At 36.0% G+C, this 16,159-nt stretch overlaps 1 protein-coding gene across 1 annotated transcript in view; it reads left to right on the top strand.

Moving 5' to 3' along the window:
• The window catches only part of MOV10L1 (Mov10 like RNA helicase 1), a 47,532-nt gene that overhangs the window by 1,776 nt on the left and 29,597 nt on the right, over nt 1-16,159 (top strand). The window contains exons 2-9 of the mRNA XM_087722558.1: nt 3,840-4,024; nt 7,291-7,438; nt 9,712-9,824; nt 11,414-11,604; nt 12,784-12,924; nt 14,039-14,178; nt 14,270-14,444; nt 15,896-16,090. Of these exons, the coding sequence (XP_087578684.1) occupies nt 3,840-4,024; nt 7,291-7,438; nt 9,712-9,824; nt 11,414-11,604; nt 12,784-12,924; nt 14,039-14,178; nt 14,270-14,444; nt 15,896-16,090 (1,288 nt within the window). The remainder of the gene's footprint in view (nt 1-3,839; nt 4,025-7,290; nt 7,439-9,711; nt 9,825-11,413; nt 11,605-12,783; nt 12,925-14,038; nt 14,179-14,269; nt 14,445-15,895; nt 16,091-16,159) is intronic.

Genomic DNA, 16,159 nt, shown 5'->3' with positions numbered 1-16,159 from the left:
TTGTGGCATGTGGTTTCAGGCTCAGAAGAGGCACCAGCAATGCTGCTGGCTGAAATAGAGGCCTTGCAGCAATGAGGGCCAGCTGAGATTGCTGAAAGCACCAGGCCTGTACTTCAGCTCTGGTACTGCCACCATCACCACAACCAAGGAGTGCCATTGTGCGGGGCATAAGGGCAGAGAAGGGGTAGGGATCGGCAAGTAGAGGGAGTTCAAGAAGAAGCAGCCCCCTGCCTTACTGAGACTTGGGCCTCAGAGGGACCAAGCCAAAGTGCTATTCCAGAGGCTGTGACAGAAAGAGCATGCTTCCTTGATCCCACAAGATGGCAATATTTAATTGGGGGCATCTAGAGCATGTCCACTCTGCTATAATGTACTGAGGGCCAGAAACAATTGGAAACAAATATTCTCTCAGGTATACTGCCCTTAGGCCACACAAGGCTTCATGATATTAATACATTTCATAGTGGATTTGATTTAAATACAGTTGATTTAAATCACTAGTAAAAAGCCTTGATTTAAATCATCTGTCCCACAACAGCAGCTCCTCTGACCAGCTGTTGACTCACCCAGTCCCAATATTGCAGAATAAACAGCCTCATCTTACATAACTAAGCTCCATTTCAGGCTGAATAAACTAAATTATTAATGTATCTTAAATCGAAAATTATCTTTAGATGGATTTTTACTTTAAAAGCATTTTATTAAAATAAATTTGATAAAAATTTTAAAAATCCAATTTACATTTTTAAAAATCCATTTTTAAAAAAGAATTATTGATTTTTATCCGCCCTAATACATTTGTATGAATGACAAAAATTAGGAAATAATCACCTCCAAAAACCTAATTAGATTTTTATTGGGAGATAGTGTTAAATGCAAACTTTTTAAAAGACATATTTGAATACACTAGTTATATGCAATTCTTATCCGGACGTGCAGAAGCAAATTTCCTAACATTTGTATTTTTGAACATAACTTTATTAAAAACAAAATTTAACAACAATAAAGATACTTCATTGTTATTTTCTCAGACTGTCTCTTACTTTCTAAGAAATACTTTGGCATTTAAATTTTTTATTATTTTTGGATATAATCTGCTTGTTGCATAATTGTTGCATAACCTGTCTTATTTGTCACGTAATGTTTACTAGCTTTTAGTAAGTATATTTCTAAGAAATACAGTTCTTAGAACTGTAATATTACTGCATCCCACATGGCTGATGTTCTTGAACTAGAAGCTGTGAATACTGTTTTTCTCAGAATAATAGAAGTACATATTCTTAACGGGGAGTCTGAATTTAAATCTAAATTAGAGAAGGCAGTCTATCCTCCCCAGTATTCTTGATAATAGAGTGGGAGGGAAAATTAATCTAAACGCTTTAAGGGATTCAAGATTGCCTATCCCAAATCAAGAACTTTAATTTTAGAATACTTTAAGGAATATTCCTTGAGAAACAATTCCCAACAAAGCTACTCTGTAGCAGTAAAAAGAATAGATTTCTGTCACTTTAAAAAGTAAAATTAAACTGAAATAGTTTAGTTTTGGGGATTAATTGGCTTTGGAAGCCATTAGTGTAGAATAGGCTTTGTAGGGTATTGCAGGGTTTAAATTGTAGTTGTGTTTAAACATTACAAGTCATGTTGTAGTATAGTGGAGGAAGTGACTTTAGCAACCACATATGTCCTGGAGAAAGGATAAATGATACTGAAAGAAAGCTGGGTTAAGGAGCTTCCATATTAGTTCCAGAAAAAAACGTCATGAGAGATTTGATTTGATTGGTTGAAAACTTTACCTTTAATAACCATTTTGTGATCACAGAAGCTTTGCAAATTTTCAGCTACAAAAATGTAACTGTTAAGATATTGGGTTATACCCTTAAGAAGCCCAACTAAAGCCAAGAAACTCATTGACTGATTTTCTCTGCTCAGCCATCCTTACAATGTTCTTTGGGGAATTGTGTAAAAATGCTCGGTAAGTTGCCTTAAGCGCCTCCAAAAAAGGAGAGACATAAATCTAGTAAATGAATAAGAATAAAAATCAGTGCTGGCAAAATATGTGTCCAGTTAATTCATAACATGATTCAAGTAGATCAGATTTCTTAGCAATATATTTGTGATCAAGATACATGAAGTGATTTACATGCATTTCTTCATTCATTTGTGTTGCTGTGTTTGATGAATAAATGCAGTATAACACATTGCCTCGTTGCCTTGATATAAGGATATATATTGAGAGTCAGTTTGGTTTAGTAGTTAAGATATCATGCTATAAACCAGGAGGCTGTTAATTCTGGTCCTGCCTTAGGCACAAAAACCCTCTGGGTAACTTTGGGCCAGTCTCTCTTAGTCCAAACCACTACAATCACCATTATTGGTTGGGAAAATTGGAGATGGAAGGAGTACAGTTTAGTCCTCAACCTACGACCACAATTCAGCTCATTTAACAATCTTTATTGCCACAGTTGTTATCTGAATCACTTGAGTTGTTAAGTTAGTATCACAGTTGTTAAAGCCAATCTGGCTTCCCCATTGACTTTGCTTGTCAGAAGGTCACAAAAGAGAATCACACGGCCCCCCAGGGTCACTGCAACAGTCATAAATACATACTAGTTGTCAAACATCTGAATTTTGATCTCATGGTCATGAAGATACTGCAATGGTCGTAAGTGTGAAACACAGCCATCAGTCACTTTTTTCAGTGCCATTGTAACTTCAAACAGTCAGTAAATGAACTGTTGTAAATCGAAGACTACCAGTATCAGGCATGTTCACCATCTTAAATTTTTTAGGGGGATGAAAAAAAATCAAAAATAAATGAGTAGGCTAACTAGTGAAATTTTAACACTTGCTTAGAAGTCTTTGAATGTTTTATATAAGTAAAAGTTCAGATAACAGTGATGTTACACAAAATTTGTTTATATAAATTCTTCTGCCTCCTCTTAAGGAAGATCTGTCTAAAAAGGTGGAGCTGTATATACTTGGCTTGTTTGATGTTTCTGAAACTATTAGCCTTTCATCTTCTTGGGTGGTATTTTTGTTTGGGGGGAAATTCCACCGCCTTCTAGGATTCATATTAATTTCTGTATTGTCAGTGTGAACTTTCTAGCTAATTGAAAGTCTGTCTAACATGTTTGTACAAGCAGATGTACTTTTGACGATATCGTACAGTGACTTACAATGCATAATAAACTAGAGAACATTTTCAGAAAGTCCATAAAACCCCTCATGCTTGGAAAATAAGAATATATAGAGATTTAGAATATTGTTGACAATTTGCATATAAGGTGTGAGGTGCTTGACAATTCAGGGAACAAAAAAATCCCTGCAAGAACACTGACTGTACAATTGAATGAAACAGGATAGTTTACTTCCTACCATACTCATTGCTGAGTAAATTCAAGATAGTATCATAACTTCTTTCAAGCAAGCAAAATAGAATTATTAGATTTTGATTTGTTTCAGTTCTGGTGCCAAATTGTGGAATGATACTACAAGGAATTTTTTCATTTTTTATTGTGAAAGTGCAATGTTTTTCAATTCAAACATTATGAAAAAATCTTATTGTTGATAATCGTTAAGTTGCTTAGCAATTCATATTATATGATATAGGGCGGACATTTGATTCTGTGAACATAAAAGGGAGATTTTAATTGAAAAAGTGTTGTACCGGTAATATTTTATGTGCTGTTCTCATTTGTAAAAACCGCTTTGCAAAAAGTGATCTATCAAAAACAACTCACCATGTGTGCTTTAACACAAAGAAAAATAAGTTTTAAAGCAATTTTTTTCTAGCCTGCACAGATTTGTTTAGTATTGACAGAAATTTTTCCTTTTTTTAGATGACAAGGAGATAAAAACAATAGAAGGTGTAATAACAAGATTTTGTCCGGATTATGGGATGATCGATGATTTAATTTGCTTCACCAAGGATGCTGTGATAAGGAGTGTGCCACTGCAAGTCGGGCAGAGAGTAATAGCTCACGTTGAAGAAGATAAAATATCTCATGGATTTAGAGCAATCAGGGTGAGGTTAAAATAACTGGAGATGCTTCTTAAGCTTTAATTGTTTAAAATAGTGGTTTCTCAAATTGGACCACTGAAGGAGGCTTCGGAGTTATAACAAGGAGTCTGTGATATGGACCAAAGAAGAAAACAAGCAAGCCCAAAACTCACCCACACAGTTCTTCTTCTTGCATGGACTTGCAAGGTACTTCACTGCCAGTAGTAAGATGGAAGGGAGAAACAGAGGACAGGAGTAGAAAGCCCCAAAAGGAAAGAGTATCTCAAGTTCCAGTTGGAAATTTTTTGAACCTCAACTTCAAAGGCCATACCAATAGCTTGTTCCAGCCTCCTGCCACAGCAGCAGAGTTGAGAAAGAAGCACCTTCAGCTCCAGTCAGTACAGTTCATCTTGCATAGGCTGCCAGCATTCCTTCAAGAAGGCTCTTTCCACTGCTTAGTGGCTACCGTTACTGGCAAACACAGAGATTTGTGGAGGACTCCCAGAACACCAGGCTGCCTCTGCCTGTTTTATTTACACACACACACCATTTACTTTCATATACAAATCAAGGCATTGAACACACCCTTATTCCTCCCTCCTTAAGTTTTTCCCGCAACAATAATCCTGTGAAATGTGTTGAGCTGAGAAGGTACCCAGCTGATTTTTTTCATGCCTGAGGCAAGAATAGAATAGAACAGAACAGAATAGAATTAGAAGAATTAGAATTCTTTGAAGGTGATCACCAGCACCTTGAATTGCACCTGAAAGTAAATCAGCAATCATTGCAGCTCCACAAAAGAGGTGACACATGCACATATCGAGTCTTGTGCAAAACTGGCCCATTGCATTTTGAACCAACTGATGCTCTTCCAAGACATCCATGCATTACAATAGTCCAAACGAGATGATCAGGGAGTGAGCGACTGTGAGAAGGGCACATTAGTCCAGGAATGGGCATAATTGGCACATGACTCGCAATTCTGCAAAGGCCCTCCTGGCCATGACTGCCAACTGCTGAAGCAAGAATTTTGAATCCAAGAGAAACCACAAGTCCAACCGGGGCAGTGCAACCCCTTCTATGACCAACAATGGTAATCATTGGTAATCAGAAAATAAGGTGAATCAGGGAAGATATTTCAAATTCAGACATGCAGAATAATGTCTGGATGAGATACTTTCAAAAAGAAATTGTCAGAAAAGAGGAATACCTGCGTCAAAACTTTCTGATAAGAAACAAGTATGATTAAAAAGAAGCACAAAAAACAAAACAGTGTAAATGATTAACAATCATTTACATGACTTGATGATTAACAATTATTTACACTTGTGAGTTGGTTATTTGTGCTTTTTAATCATTTGGCGTTCCTTTTCCCCCGGACATAATAGGAGTAGCAGTTGTCTGGGACCGTGCCTCCAAACACTGAATTTTTGTTCATTCTACAAAAAGTATCATTCTAGATAAGACAGAAATGAAAAATACAAGTAAGAGTCTGTATAATAATAATAATCATAGGAAAGCACTAACACTGTAGATAGATGAATACTGGAGGAAGTCCAGTAGGGGGCAGAACTAGTACACAAGTTGAAGTTCAGTCAATTTGAATTAATAAGCAAATAAAAGATTTTGCTGTTGCCTTCATTGGAAAGTAAAAGTATAATAGGTTTTAGATAAGACTGCCTTCAAAAGTTTGCTGCAATCATTTTAAATAGATAAATGGAGGTGAGGAGCAAGGGTGTGGACAAATGCAGAAAAGTCGCCAAGCAGAACAGCATCCAGTAGAGAGAGAAACACACAGGTGAAATGATAGGATATAATTAGCAGCCTATATTTGATCAATTCTTTTTCATTCTTGACACATTGACTTGAAGGCATTTCATAATGTGAAAAAACAGTCTTCCATACAATCCTCAAGGAAGAAAGATTATAGGTACCAAAATTTTAAGTAAGACTACTAATTTCAGAGTTTTATCATGCAGATAAAATATTAATACATTGTACAGTATTAATGCAGTACTGTTGCAGTATATTCTAGATCTGAGGGACTGTTTTAAGAAGGGGAAATAAGTGTCCATTTTATCTGTTCCAACAAGACCTAAATAAGACACTAGAATAATAGGTCTAATTTCCCTTGCATCTCACAAATATATCTGTACTAGTTAAGCAAGATTTAGTCTGTTAGCATGAATGATCAATGAGTGTAATGGGAGCCATGCTTTCCTACCTGGTTTAAAATCTTAGCTGTCTTGGCAAATTATTTCTCAGTGGCTTAGATGCATATTGTGATAAGGTACTGAAATACTTCACTTGCCTTCCAGATTTTGTCAAGTGTTAGAAAATATATTCCCTTTTTTAGATTGGAAGCTAAAGGATCTATACCCTTTTTCATTTCACATCCAGTTGTCATTTATCATTTATGGTATCTACTTAATACTGATGCAATGGCTCAACATTTTAAAATGCTGAGTTTGTCTGACAGCCTGATCCAAGCGCCACATGACAGGGTGTGCTCCAGTTACTTGCCCAACTCCTGCCAACCCTAGCAGTTTGAAAGCAAGCAAGTACAAGTAAATAAATAGGTACCGCTTCAGTGGGAAGGGAACAGTATTCTGTGTGATGTATAGTCATGCTGGCCACATTACCACGGAATCTCTTCAGACAACACTGGCTCCCTCAGCTAAGAAACAGATGAGTACCACCCCTTAGAGTTGGACACAACTGGACAGGGAAACCTTTAGTTTTACCTTAATAATTGTGTCCTTAGCTTGAGTGCCTGCTGTCTTGTGTCAAGGGATTTGAAGAAGATGCAAAAGCTTTGATTGCATAGATGAAATAAAAACTAAGCTCTTCAGATATCTTAAGCAGTTTCTACTTTTATCTTCAGTGCTGTAGATCTGTCTGCAGGATATGATGTAAACTTGATGTGTTGTGAAATGATTTAATTCACATGTTCAGTGTGTTTCTCAAGTATATCTGCATCCATTCTCTCGATGATAAGCTGCAACTTACTGATTCCTATTTTGTATATGTGGGAGCTTGACTGCCTTAGAGCTGCCTGCTCAATTCCATGACTGTCTAGAAATTGCAATCGTCTCACATGTCTGGAAATTACTTGGTTTAAAGAATATTCTCAACTTTTGGTTGTGCTTGATTACCTATCATTTTATTGATCTAGTGTTCAGTTCCTTGTTTTTGTCTTTAGAATGATACCAGAAATGTTTTTAAAAGGGTTGCACTCATCCCAACAGAAATATCATCAACAATAAACGTTGATTTGTTCCTTTTTGCAGGTAGAAAGCATCTGTGAAAAATGGGATGATAACAACATAAGTACAGGGGATGCAAATGTTAAAACGCTCATTGGCAGTATTACAAAGTTCACTGGAGTTAGCGGCTACATCAATCAAACCTCTTTCTCTATGAAGGTAGTTTGTAAAGGTAACCTGTATATTTCCTTTGAAAGTTTTTTTTTTTTAAAAAGCTACAATTTTAAGTTTCAGATGGTATATTGGGTTAGGTACAGATAATCATCCTCAGTTAACAGCAGTATTTGGGAACAGAATTGTCATTGCTAAACGACACTCTCATAAAGCATGAAATCACGTGACCACAACATTTAGCGATGGCAATCTCATTTGCCATCATAAAGTAAGAATTTCACATGACTGTGACTTCAACTTCCTGATGGCTTCTCCATTGAATTTGCTTGTGGAAAGCTGGCAGGTAAGGACAGAAGTTACAATTATGACTGTTACACACAATTATGGCGATGTTATAATTGCAAGCCAAACCCCAAATGCCCAGATCACAATCATATGATTGCGGGAATACTTGATGGCCAAGTTAAAGAAATACTTGCTCACAGAAAAATATATATTTATCTCTTGAACAGCTTGCTTACTTGTAAATGTGATTAAAATATGTATTGACTGCGGAAGTACATATCTTTAGTTGTTTTCTTTTGTAATCCAACATTTGGCTAAATTACAGTATGGTATAAAATGTAGTATATATGTTCGTGTTTCCCCAAAAATGCAACCTACTCAGAAAGTAAGCTAGCTTGATTTTTACATGTGTGCCCAATAAAGCCCTACCCCCAAAATAAGCCATAATTAAGACCTCGCCTACTCCAGGGTGCATGGGTAAAAATTAAACTAGGGTGGGGATGGGGGGATGGAGCTGCCCTACTACTTAACTTCATATATTTGCAGTCAGGCCTCGCACACCTTGGCCCATTTCTTTTGCTGCAGCCGGCAAGACTTTCCAGTCAAATTTTTATTTTTTATGTTCTTTATACATATCAATGCATGAATGGTGTGGTAACTGGGTAACATACATTTCAGTACACGTAAACATAATAATCTTATTCCTAAACATTGCATTTCATTTCAATTATTTCATATTATTTATACATGCCTTTTGTTATCACCTTTTATTGCTGAACCATTTTTGTCCTTTTGTATATTTTAACATATTAATATATAATTATTATTATTCCCCACTATTTTCTATCCTTATTTTAACATTTTCCCCCTTTCATATCGCTATAATGTTCAAAGATGTGTGTTTTCCACGTATTTTGTTGTTCATATTTCCTTAGTTAAATCAAAGTTCCAGCCTTCATTCTTCAATTATTCAATGTCTCCTTATACAGTTTTAATATCAATCACAATCATGTATACATTTAGGGTATTTTTATTCATATTCTTTCCAGTTTTTCAATCCATATAATTCTACTATTAATACACTTATTTAGATTAATATATATTTATGTATATTTCCCTAATCGCCAATGATTGTTCTAACCTTCTACTATTGTTCATATTTTTATACATATTTAGTAGTACAGTCATTCAAAATCTATTTTTACAATTCTTCATATCCATTTATATTAAAATATTATCCTGATATCTATCACACTGCTAAAATAATAATACAACCTGTATAGTTCTGATATTAATACACATTATTGAAATATATTCATAAAAATATTATTTTACTCTATTTTTGCTTATCCATCATCTCTTACCCGCATCCGAACCATTAATCTTTTTAAAAAAAAATTTCCTCCCATATTTGTCCCTTAGGTCTTTTATTCCCTCTATTTGACTATGTAATCTAACTTTTCCTCCCAACTCTGCCCTTTCCTACTGTCTAATTCCAGAACTATCCATTCCACCTCCTATCTCTTTTCCCCAATTGTCTTCCTGTTTTTCCCATTCCCCTTTTAGGTCTTTTACATTATTTCCCTCCTTTTTTTAGTTCCTTAATCACTATTTGTTTTGCTTCTGACAGCAAAAAGGAGGTCAGGGGTGACACATGCGAGTGAGGTAAGTCAGTGGACGACATCCCTCCTCCCGAAAATAAGACTTTGTGCCTTTTTTGGTGGCAAAAAATATATAAGACAGGGTCTCATTTTCGGGGAAACACGGCTTACGTGCAAAGTCTGGAAGGGATACATCATTTTAGTGGAGCCTTTGACCAAATTGTTTCTGTGATGCAGTTTAGTCAAGCTACACTCTGTATCAAAATTAAGTAGTCAGCTCCGATTGGAGAAGTTGTGGGAAAGCACTCAGCTTTTCCAAATTGTGTCATAGCTTCATGTCAGAATCAAGGAGCTCCACAAAATCAAGCAGGGCTATTTTATACAGCCTTGAAGCCTTCCCTTTTTAACAGATTCGGAATTACTGCTTTTTATTTTATCTTTTAAGACTTTTATCCTTGTAAAGGAGATTTGGTGCAAGCTGAATATATTGTCGACCCAACAACATGGACAAGTGAAGCCATATCTGTAAAGCCCTTACGGTTTAAAAGAATTGACAAGGTACGTGTTACTACATTGGAAGACCCTGCAGGTATTTCAATCGCTGTAATGGGTGGTGGGAGGAGAAATCAGTAGACACTATAGGAACTGCCTTGATTCAGATAGCTTAGAATAATTCTGATTCTGTCCAGTAGCCATGAAATCTCTTTGTTGCAATAAAACCTTTTTCAACTTGTGGAAGCATTAAAGTGCAAGTCTAAAAAGAAATGGTCTTTATCCTCTAACAAGATTAAAATTTTGAGAGGAAGGGAGAAACCTGGCAGTTAAATTATTAGAAAGTCTGTTGTGGTGTAAAAAATTTTTTCTAAGAATATGAAATGTTTTTTTAAAGATTAAAGTTCATATTGGTAATCCTGAAACAATGACCTGTAAACAGGACATGTCCAGTAGTAGCCTCAGCCTCTACAGGTAGTCCTTGACGTACGACCACAATCGAGCCCAGAATTTTGTCTTTGCAGTCATAAGTTGAGTTACCACATAACCAGACTTGATTTTATGCCCATTTTTACACTGATCCTTTAGCAAGTCACTGCATTCACGAAGTGAATCACATGGTCATAAGTCCAAGTACAGCTTATCCAATAGGTAATTTTTTGCCCGAAGGTGGCAAAACGACAGGATACTGTAACCAGTCATAACTGCAAACCAGATGCCAAGCGCTCAAAATGTGGTTATCTGACCCCCAAGGATGGTATAGCAGCCATAACTTTGAGGATGGGTCAAAGTATTTTTTTCAAGTTCGTTGTAACTTGAACTGCTAAGTGACTGGTTGTAAATCAAGAACTGCCTTGTTCTGATCTAGGCTTCCTCAAAAAGCAGAGTCCTGGTCCTAACAAAACCCATTTTATTAAACAAATGTAAATTCTTCTCATTCACATTCAGCAAGGCCTGGTAAACAGTCTTTCAAAGGAATATTTATGGCTACAGACCTTATATATCTTGGAAATCTGCCATGTAAATATTTTCCAAATGAGGTGCTGTGCAAGGAAAGATTGGGTACAGAGTCCCTGAGATTCACAGACAGATCTTTACACTCCTGAAATGAATCTTAACAACTGAACAAATGAATTGTTTCCTGCATAAGCCCACTCCCCTTTTGCTCCTCTTTTATTTCCTATGGGAGGGGCCAATCATCTTCCACCTGTGACTTTACTCCCAAGTCTACCCTAATTTCTGAGGGTGGAGAAGCCATTCACTTAACAACCATGTTACTTCTGCAACTTATCAGCTGCAATTATTCACTTAACGACAGTGGCAAGCAAGGTGATAAAACGGGGCAAAACTCACTTAACAAATGTCTCTCTTAGCAACAGAAATGTTGGAGTCAATTGTGGTCATAAGTCAAGGACTACTGGTAATTTGGATACAGTACCAAAACCTGTATCATAAACTGTATTAGAAGACAAACAAGCTACTCCTTCACAAATAAGGCTAAACAAGCCACAGGAAATGCAAGTGTATTTTATCATTTTTGCTTATCAGGAGTTCTTAATTAGTACCTACTAAGTATATCATTCACACATATTGGGGCATCAAATTATAGTTGTTTATACTCTTATTTAATCTAATGATAACTACAATTATTGCAGGTTCATATTTCCAATATGTATGGAAGAACTGGTGTTATAGACAACAGTATATATTTCAGTCTGGATTTTCTGACTCTTCCTGAGGATTATTTACCCCATAAAAATGATCTTGTCAATGTTGTGGTTGTGGAGAGTAACCAGTCATGTTATAGTTGGAGAGCATTTTGCATGGCTCCAGCAGACAAAAATCGGTAATGCAGTTTTTATAATTCTTAACAAAATTATTTAATTCAAGTTTATAAAGTCCTCCTACAGTTCTTGAAAATAAGTGTGATACTGAGTAAAATAGCATCTGTTCTGTTCCGTTTTGTTCCGTTCCATCTTATGGTTTTTGTTTGAGATAGCTAAAAGTAACATGTTTGTTATCCTTATTTATTTTATTACTCAAGGATAGTTCATGCTAACAGCAAAGCGATTTAAAGGATTTTTGTAAGCAAACTTTCAAAATTTTCACTCCTTAATATTTACTATTCATATTTATTCCCCCACAGATTCAAGACTATATTATGAGCTGATATGAAAAATAAAAGGAGTTTTAAATAGTATTTTTCCCAGGGCTTTTAAAGACTTTTTTATCCAGTCTTTATTATTTTTTAAAAATAATTCAAAGTGGTGAACATTCTATTACTCAGGGGTGGGTTCCGGCAAGCACTACTGCCGTTTTGCTTGTGTGCATGCCACACGAGCGCTTGGTGCATGCTGCGCACATATGCACAGTGCAATTAAAATTGTTCTGCGCATGCGCAGAACTCAAAAACCATGGCAGGCCTGGGTCACTGCTGGTTCCAGCGACCCAGGCTGCCAAACCACTACTGGTTCCGCCAAACCAGTCCGAACCGATAGGAACACACCACTGCTATTACTCCTGCCTTCTATTCTCTTCACAACAACACCTCTGTGAGGTGGGTTGGGCTAAGAGACAAAGTCATCCACAGGACTTTTATGCCTAAAATGGAACTAAAACTCAATCTCCTGGTTCATTGCCTGGAACCGTAACCACTAGATCAAACTGACTTTTTTCTAATTTTCAGTAGTTTCAGATTAGTCGTTGTATAAGAAATCTGTTTTGGTTTGGGGTTGTCCAAAATACATTCACAATCAGCAGTCAAATATGTTTTCTATCTATTTGTTAAGAACTTGTTTTTAATAAAATATATTTTAAAATGGCATTACATAAAATATAATTATTATGATAATGTTTTTATTTGCTTTTTCAAAGTTTGGTCCATATTAGGGTTTGTTTTTTTAAATATGCTGGATGAAAGTGTATGTTAGCTGCGTACTAACAGCTAACATACCAATTGCATGGATGCAATGAATAAAATTGATTTGAATAACTTTATTAAAGATATTATCAATTAATATTTCAGATCATTGCTGTCGCAAGACATAAATCTCAATGAGCCAAATGAAAATTTATTGAAAGATAAAGAAGGACTCGAAGTTTCAAAAATGACAAATTTTGGAAAAGTCAAATTAGGAGCGAGCAAAAATATGGAAATCTGGATAGAGTAAGTTAATTTTGTTATTGCCTAGATTTTTCTTTTAAAATGTTTATCATAACTTAAACCCACAGCTTACTCTAATGTCCAAGGCTGAGCTACCCATGAGCTTTTCCCTGTCTAGTAAAGTATACAGGACAAAGTGGAAGTCCAACAATGAAGTTCCAATTTGGTTGTCTTGCATCTTTCCTCTTGAGAAAGACAAGGAACAATTAAAGTGCTTTATATGTTTAGCAAGCACTTATAATGATTTCCTAGCACAGAAAAAATGCCAGTGCTCTGTGCACCAGGCAAACTGAAAAGAAATGCTGTGTTTATGCATGGAAAAAAATGTTTTTTCTACTGTGTGTGTTTTTACTAATTGGTCCAAAAGTCACAGGCAAGGTTTGTTCTTTTTACAATTCACTTAAAGCTACATGCAAAATACAGGCTTTGAATATATAAACATAACCACAGTCTAAGCTAACTTTATTAGTATTTTAAGTTTATTAGTATTAGTACTAACTTTATTAGTATTAATAGTGGCCTTCTGAAAATTCCTTCAAATGGAACGACTTCATTGGATATAGTCTCTTACCATTATAGGGATACAGTTTCTTGTCATCATATTGGTAGGATAAAGGATAAAACTGTCATAGTGTATTTTCTTACCACTCTAGAATTATTTATGATCGTATTAAAAATGTACAAATAAACTTGACTTTCAACCAGTTGAAAATATAATAGCTGTGGAACAGATGCCTTATGGGCCACAAAGCATCCTTGTCCTAAATTGTTGTGCCACCCACCCTACCCTGTACAACGATACATGTTGGGCTGGTCAGCTTCACAACTGGTCCTGGTGTTCTATGTTCATGTGATCACAATTTGTGGTGATCGTTTCCAGCAAAATAAAAGTGTTCATTGAGATGAATTGGTTCACTTAATAATCACTGCAAAAAAGACTTCCATGGGTTTTCTTGACCTATGGCTGTAATGACTGAAACTGGATTACTGGCTCCAGTGATGGTCATAAGTCAAGGGCTACCTATATAAATGTAATAAAAATAAAATAACTTGAGATATCATTTCTTGTATATAATATATTTAAATATTGAGATGGAAAGTGGTGCTATTATTTTAGGAACAAAGGGGAAACAGAGCATTCTTTAATTAGCTGCAAATTATGTGGCTGGGATAAAGAGAAGCAGTTCTGTCTTCAGTTACCAGAAAAGAACCAGGTGTGCTGGAAAACAGCATCAGCATTGACTGTCCCTGATGCAGGTAAATTATACATCCAGTTTTTAAAACTTATTACACTGCTCATTAGCTCTAGTTGGAATATTTGATTGGTTTTGTTTTGTTTTTGTAAAAGGTGAATGTACATATCTAAGCAATACTGGAGATTGTAATAATTCTACAATTGAACAGTCTGAAAGTTTAATCGTTGAAAAACAAGAATGTGAAGGAGAAGAAACCACAGGACATAACAGAAGCATATCTATATCTTCTGGGAGCAATACTTCTATAACAGTTGTATGCACTGCAAAGTATGTTTCCTTTCTTTCCACCGAGTACAATTTTGTGAAACAATAATGTATGATTTTCTCTGTTAGAAGTCAGGATTCAAACTGGTGACTAAGAGCCGAAGTGGCGCAGTGGTTAAATGCAGCACTGCAGGCTACTTCAGCTGACTGCAGTTCTGCAGTTCGGCTGTTCAAATCTCACCGGCTCAGGGTTGACTCAGCCTTCCATCCTTCCGAGGTGGGTAAAATGAGGACCCGGATTGTTGCTGGGGGCAATATGCTGACTCTGTAAACCGCTTAGAGAGGGCTGAAAGCCCTATGAAGCGGTATATAAGTCTAACTGCTAAAAGGAATTACACATATATGACTAATTCTACTCTAGATTCCTCTGTTGTGAGTTTGTATATCTGGGTTTTTTTTCTTTTACTTGATAAGGCTTCATGAAAAAGTATGAAAAAGAACAACATTTATGGTTTAACATTCCATTCATCCAGAATCTGAGCTCAGGAATGTTGATTGTCTGTATTGCTGGAATGGAATCTTTTAAAGTAATGATCAGTCTCAGTGGGGACTCAGCAAACATCCAGGAGTGAATTCATTGAAGCTGTCTTAAGTATTAACCAGTGATTTTGAATGTCTGTTAAATTCATCTTAGTTGTTGGAGCTTAGGCAGCTCTTTCACAACAAAATTTCCTTCTAGTGAGTTAAAACCAGTAAAATTGAAGAAAGTTTAAATGAAAGTTTTTAATTTGACTTAGATTCAAATCAAATGGTAGATAACCATTTTCTTGATACTTTGACTTCTTGCTAAAATGGAAAAATGTGGGATCGCTGGTATCACCACCAGATGTGTTCGCAACTGGTTAACCAACGACCCTTAGTCCTCAATGGAATGACATCTACATGGAGCGAAGCATGCAGTGGGGCACCTCAAGATTCTGTCTTAGGCCCAGTACTCTTCAACATCTTCATAAATGATTTAGACAAGGAAATAGAAGGGGAAGTCATAAATCTGCAGATGACATCCAGCTAACACTTTAGAAGGTAGACTCAAGTTACAGAAGGCTCTTGACAGACTTGTCAAAGAAGTTAGTTACCTTAGCTTTCATCCACAAACATTGTTCATTGCATACTCCGCATCTTTTCTTCAGTTAACAAAAGCCTTTGCCAATGTGATCCCTTCCTGATTTCACAATTCCCAGCTAGCATGGCCCAAAAAAGGCAAAACAGACAGTATTTGCTATCAATCCAGAAATATACAGAAAGGGAATGGCATTAGTAATTGGTTTTCTGTAGACTGAAGTAGTCTGGTGGGCTTGAACCACCCAGTATGATCTTAAAACAACGAATATTGTTCATATGGTTGACATCTGGTCATCTTATTCTCCTGCAAGGCATATCCTGGGAGAAAAGCCAACTTTATTATAGACTGTTACCTTTTTATGGACTTTAACTGAATTCTTATGTTATTCAAGAAATCCTGGCCGCTGCAAAGAACTTTTGTTGCTGTGTTTTTCTGACTGCGTTATTGGTCGGTACCTTGAAGTGACTGTAGTAACGGAAGAAGAGTCATTGATAAAAGCTAATGAGACGTATTCTCAGAGACAATGTAAAGTCAGTTTTGAACCCCAGATCACAAAAACGACAGTGGTTTTACCACAATTGAAAAGGTATTGCTGATTAAAATAAGATTAAAATACACTTTAAACAAATGATTTGATTTCTTGAGTAAAAATTGT

Source organism: Thamnophis sirtalis, unplaced genomic scaffold (genome assembly GCF_051295495.1).
Source record: "Thamnophis sirtalis isolate CommonGarterSnake01/CBP01778 unplaced genomic scaffold, rThaSir2_p1.2 scaffold_9, whole genome shotgun sequence".
Classification (NCBI taxonomy): domain Eukaryota; kingdom Metazoa; phylum Chordata; class Lepidosauria; order Squamata; family Natricidae; genus Thamnophis; species Thamnophis sirtalis.
This window is presented reverse-complemented; position numbering and strand designations above follow the sequence as displayed.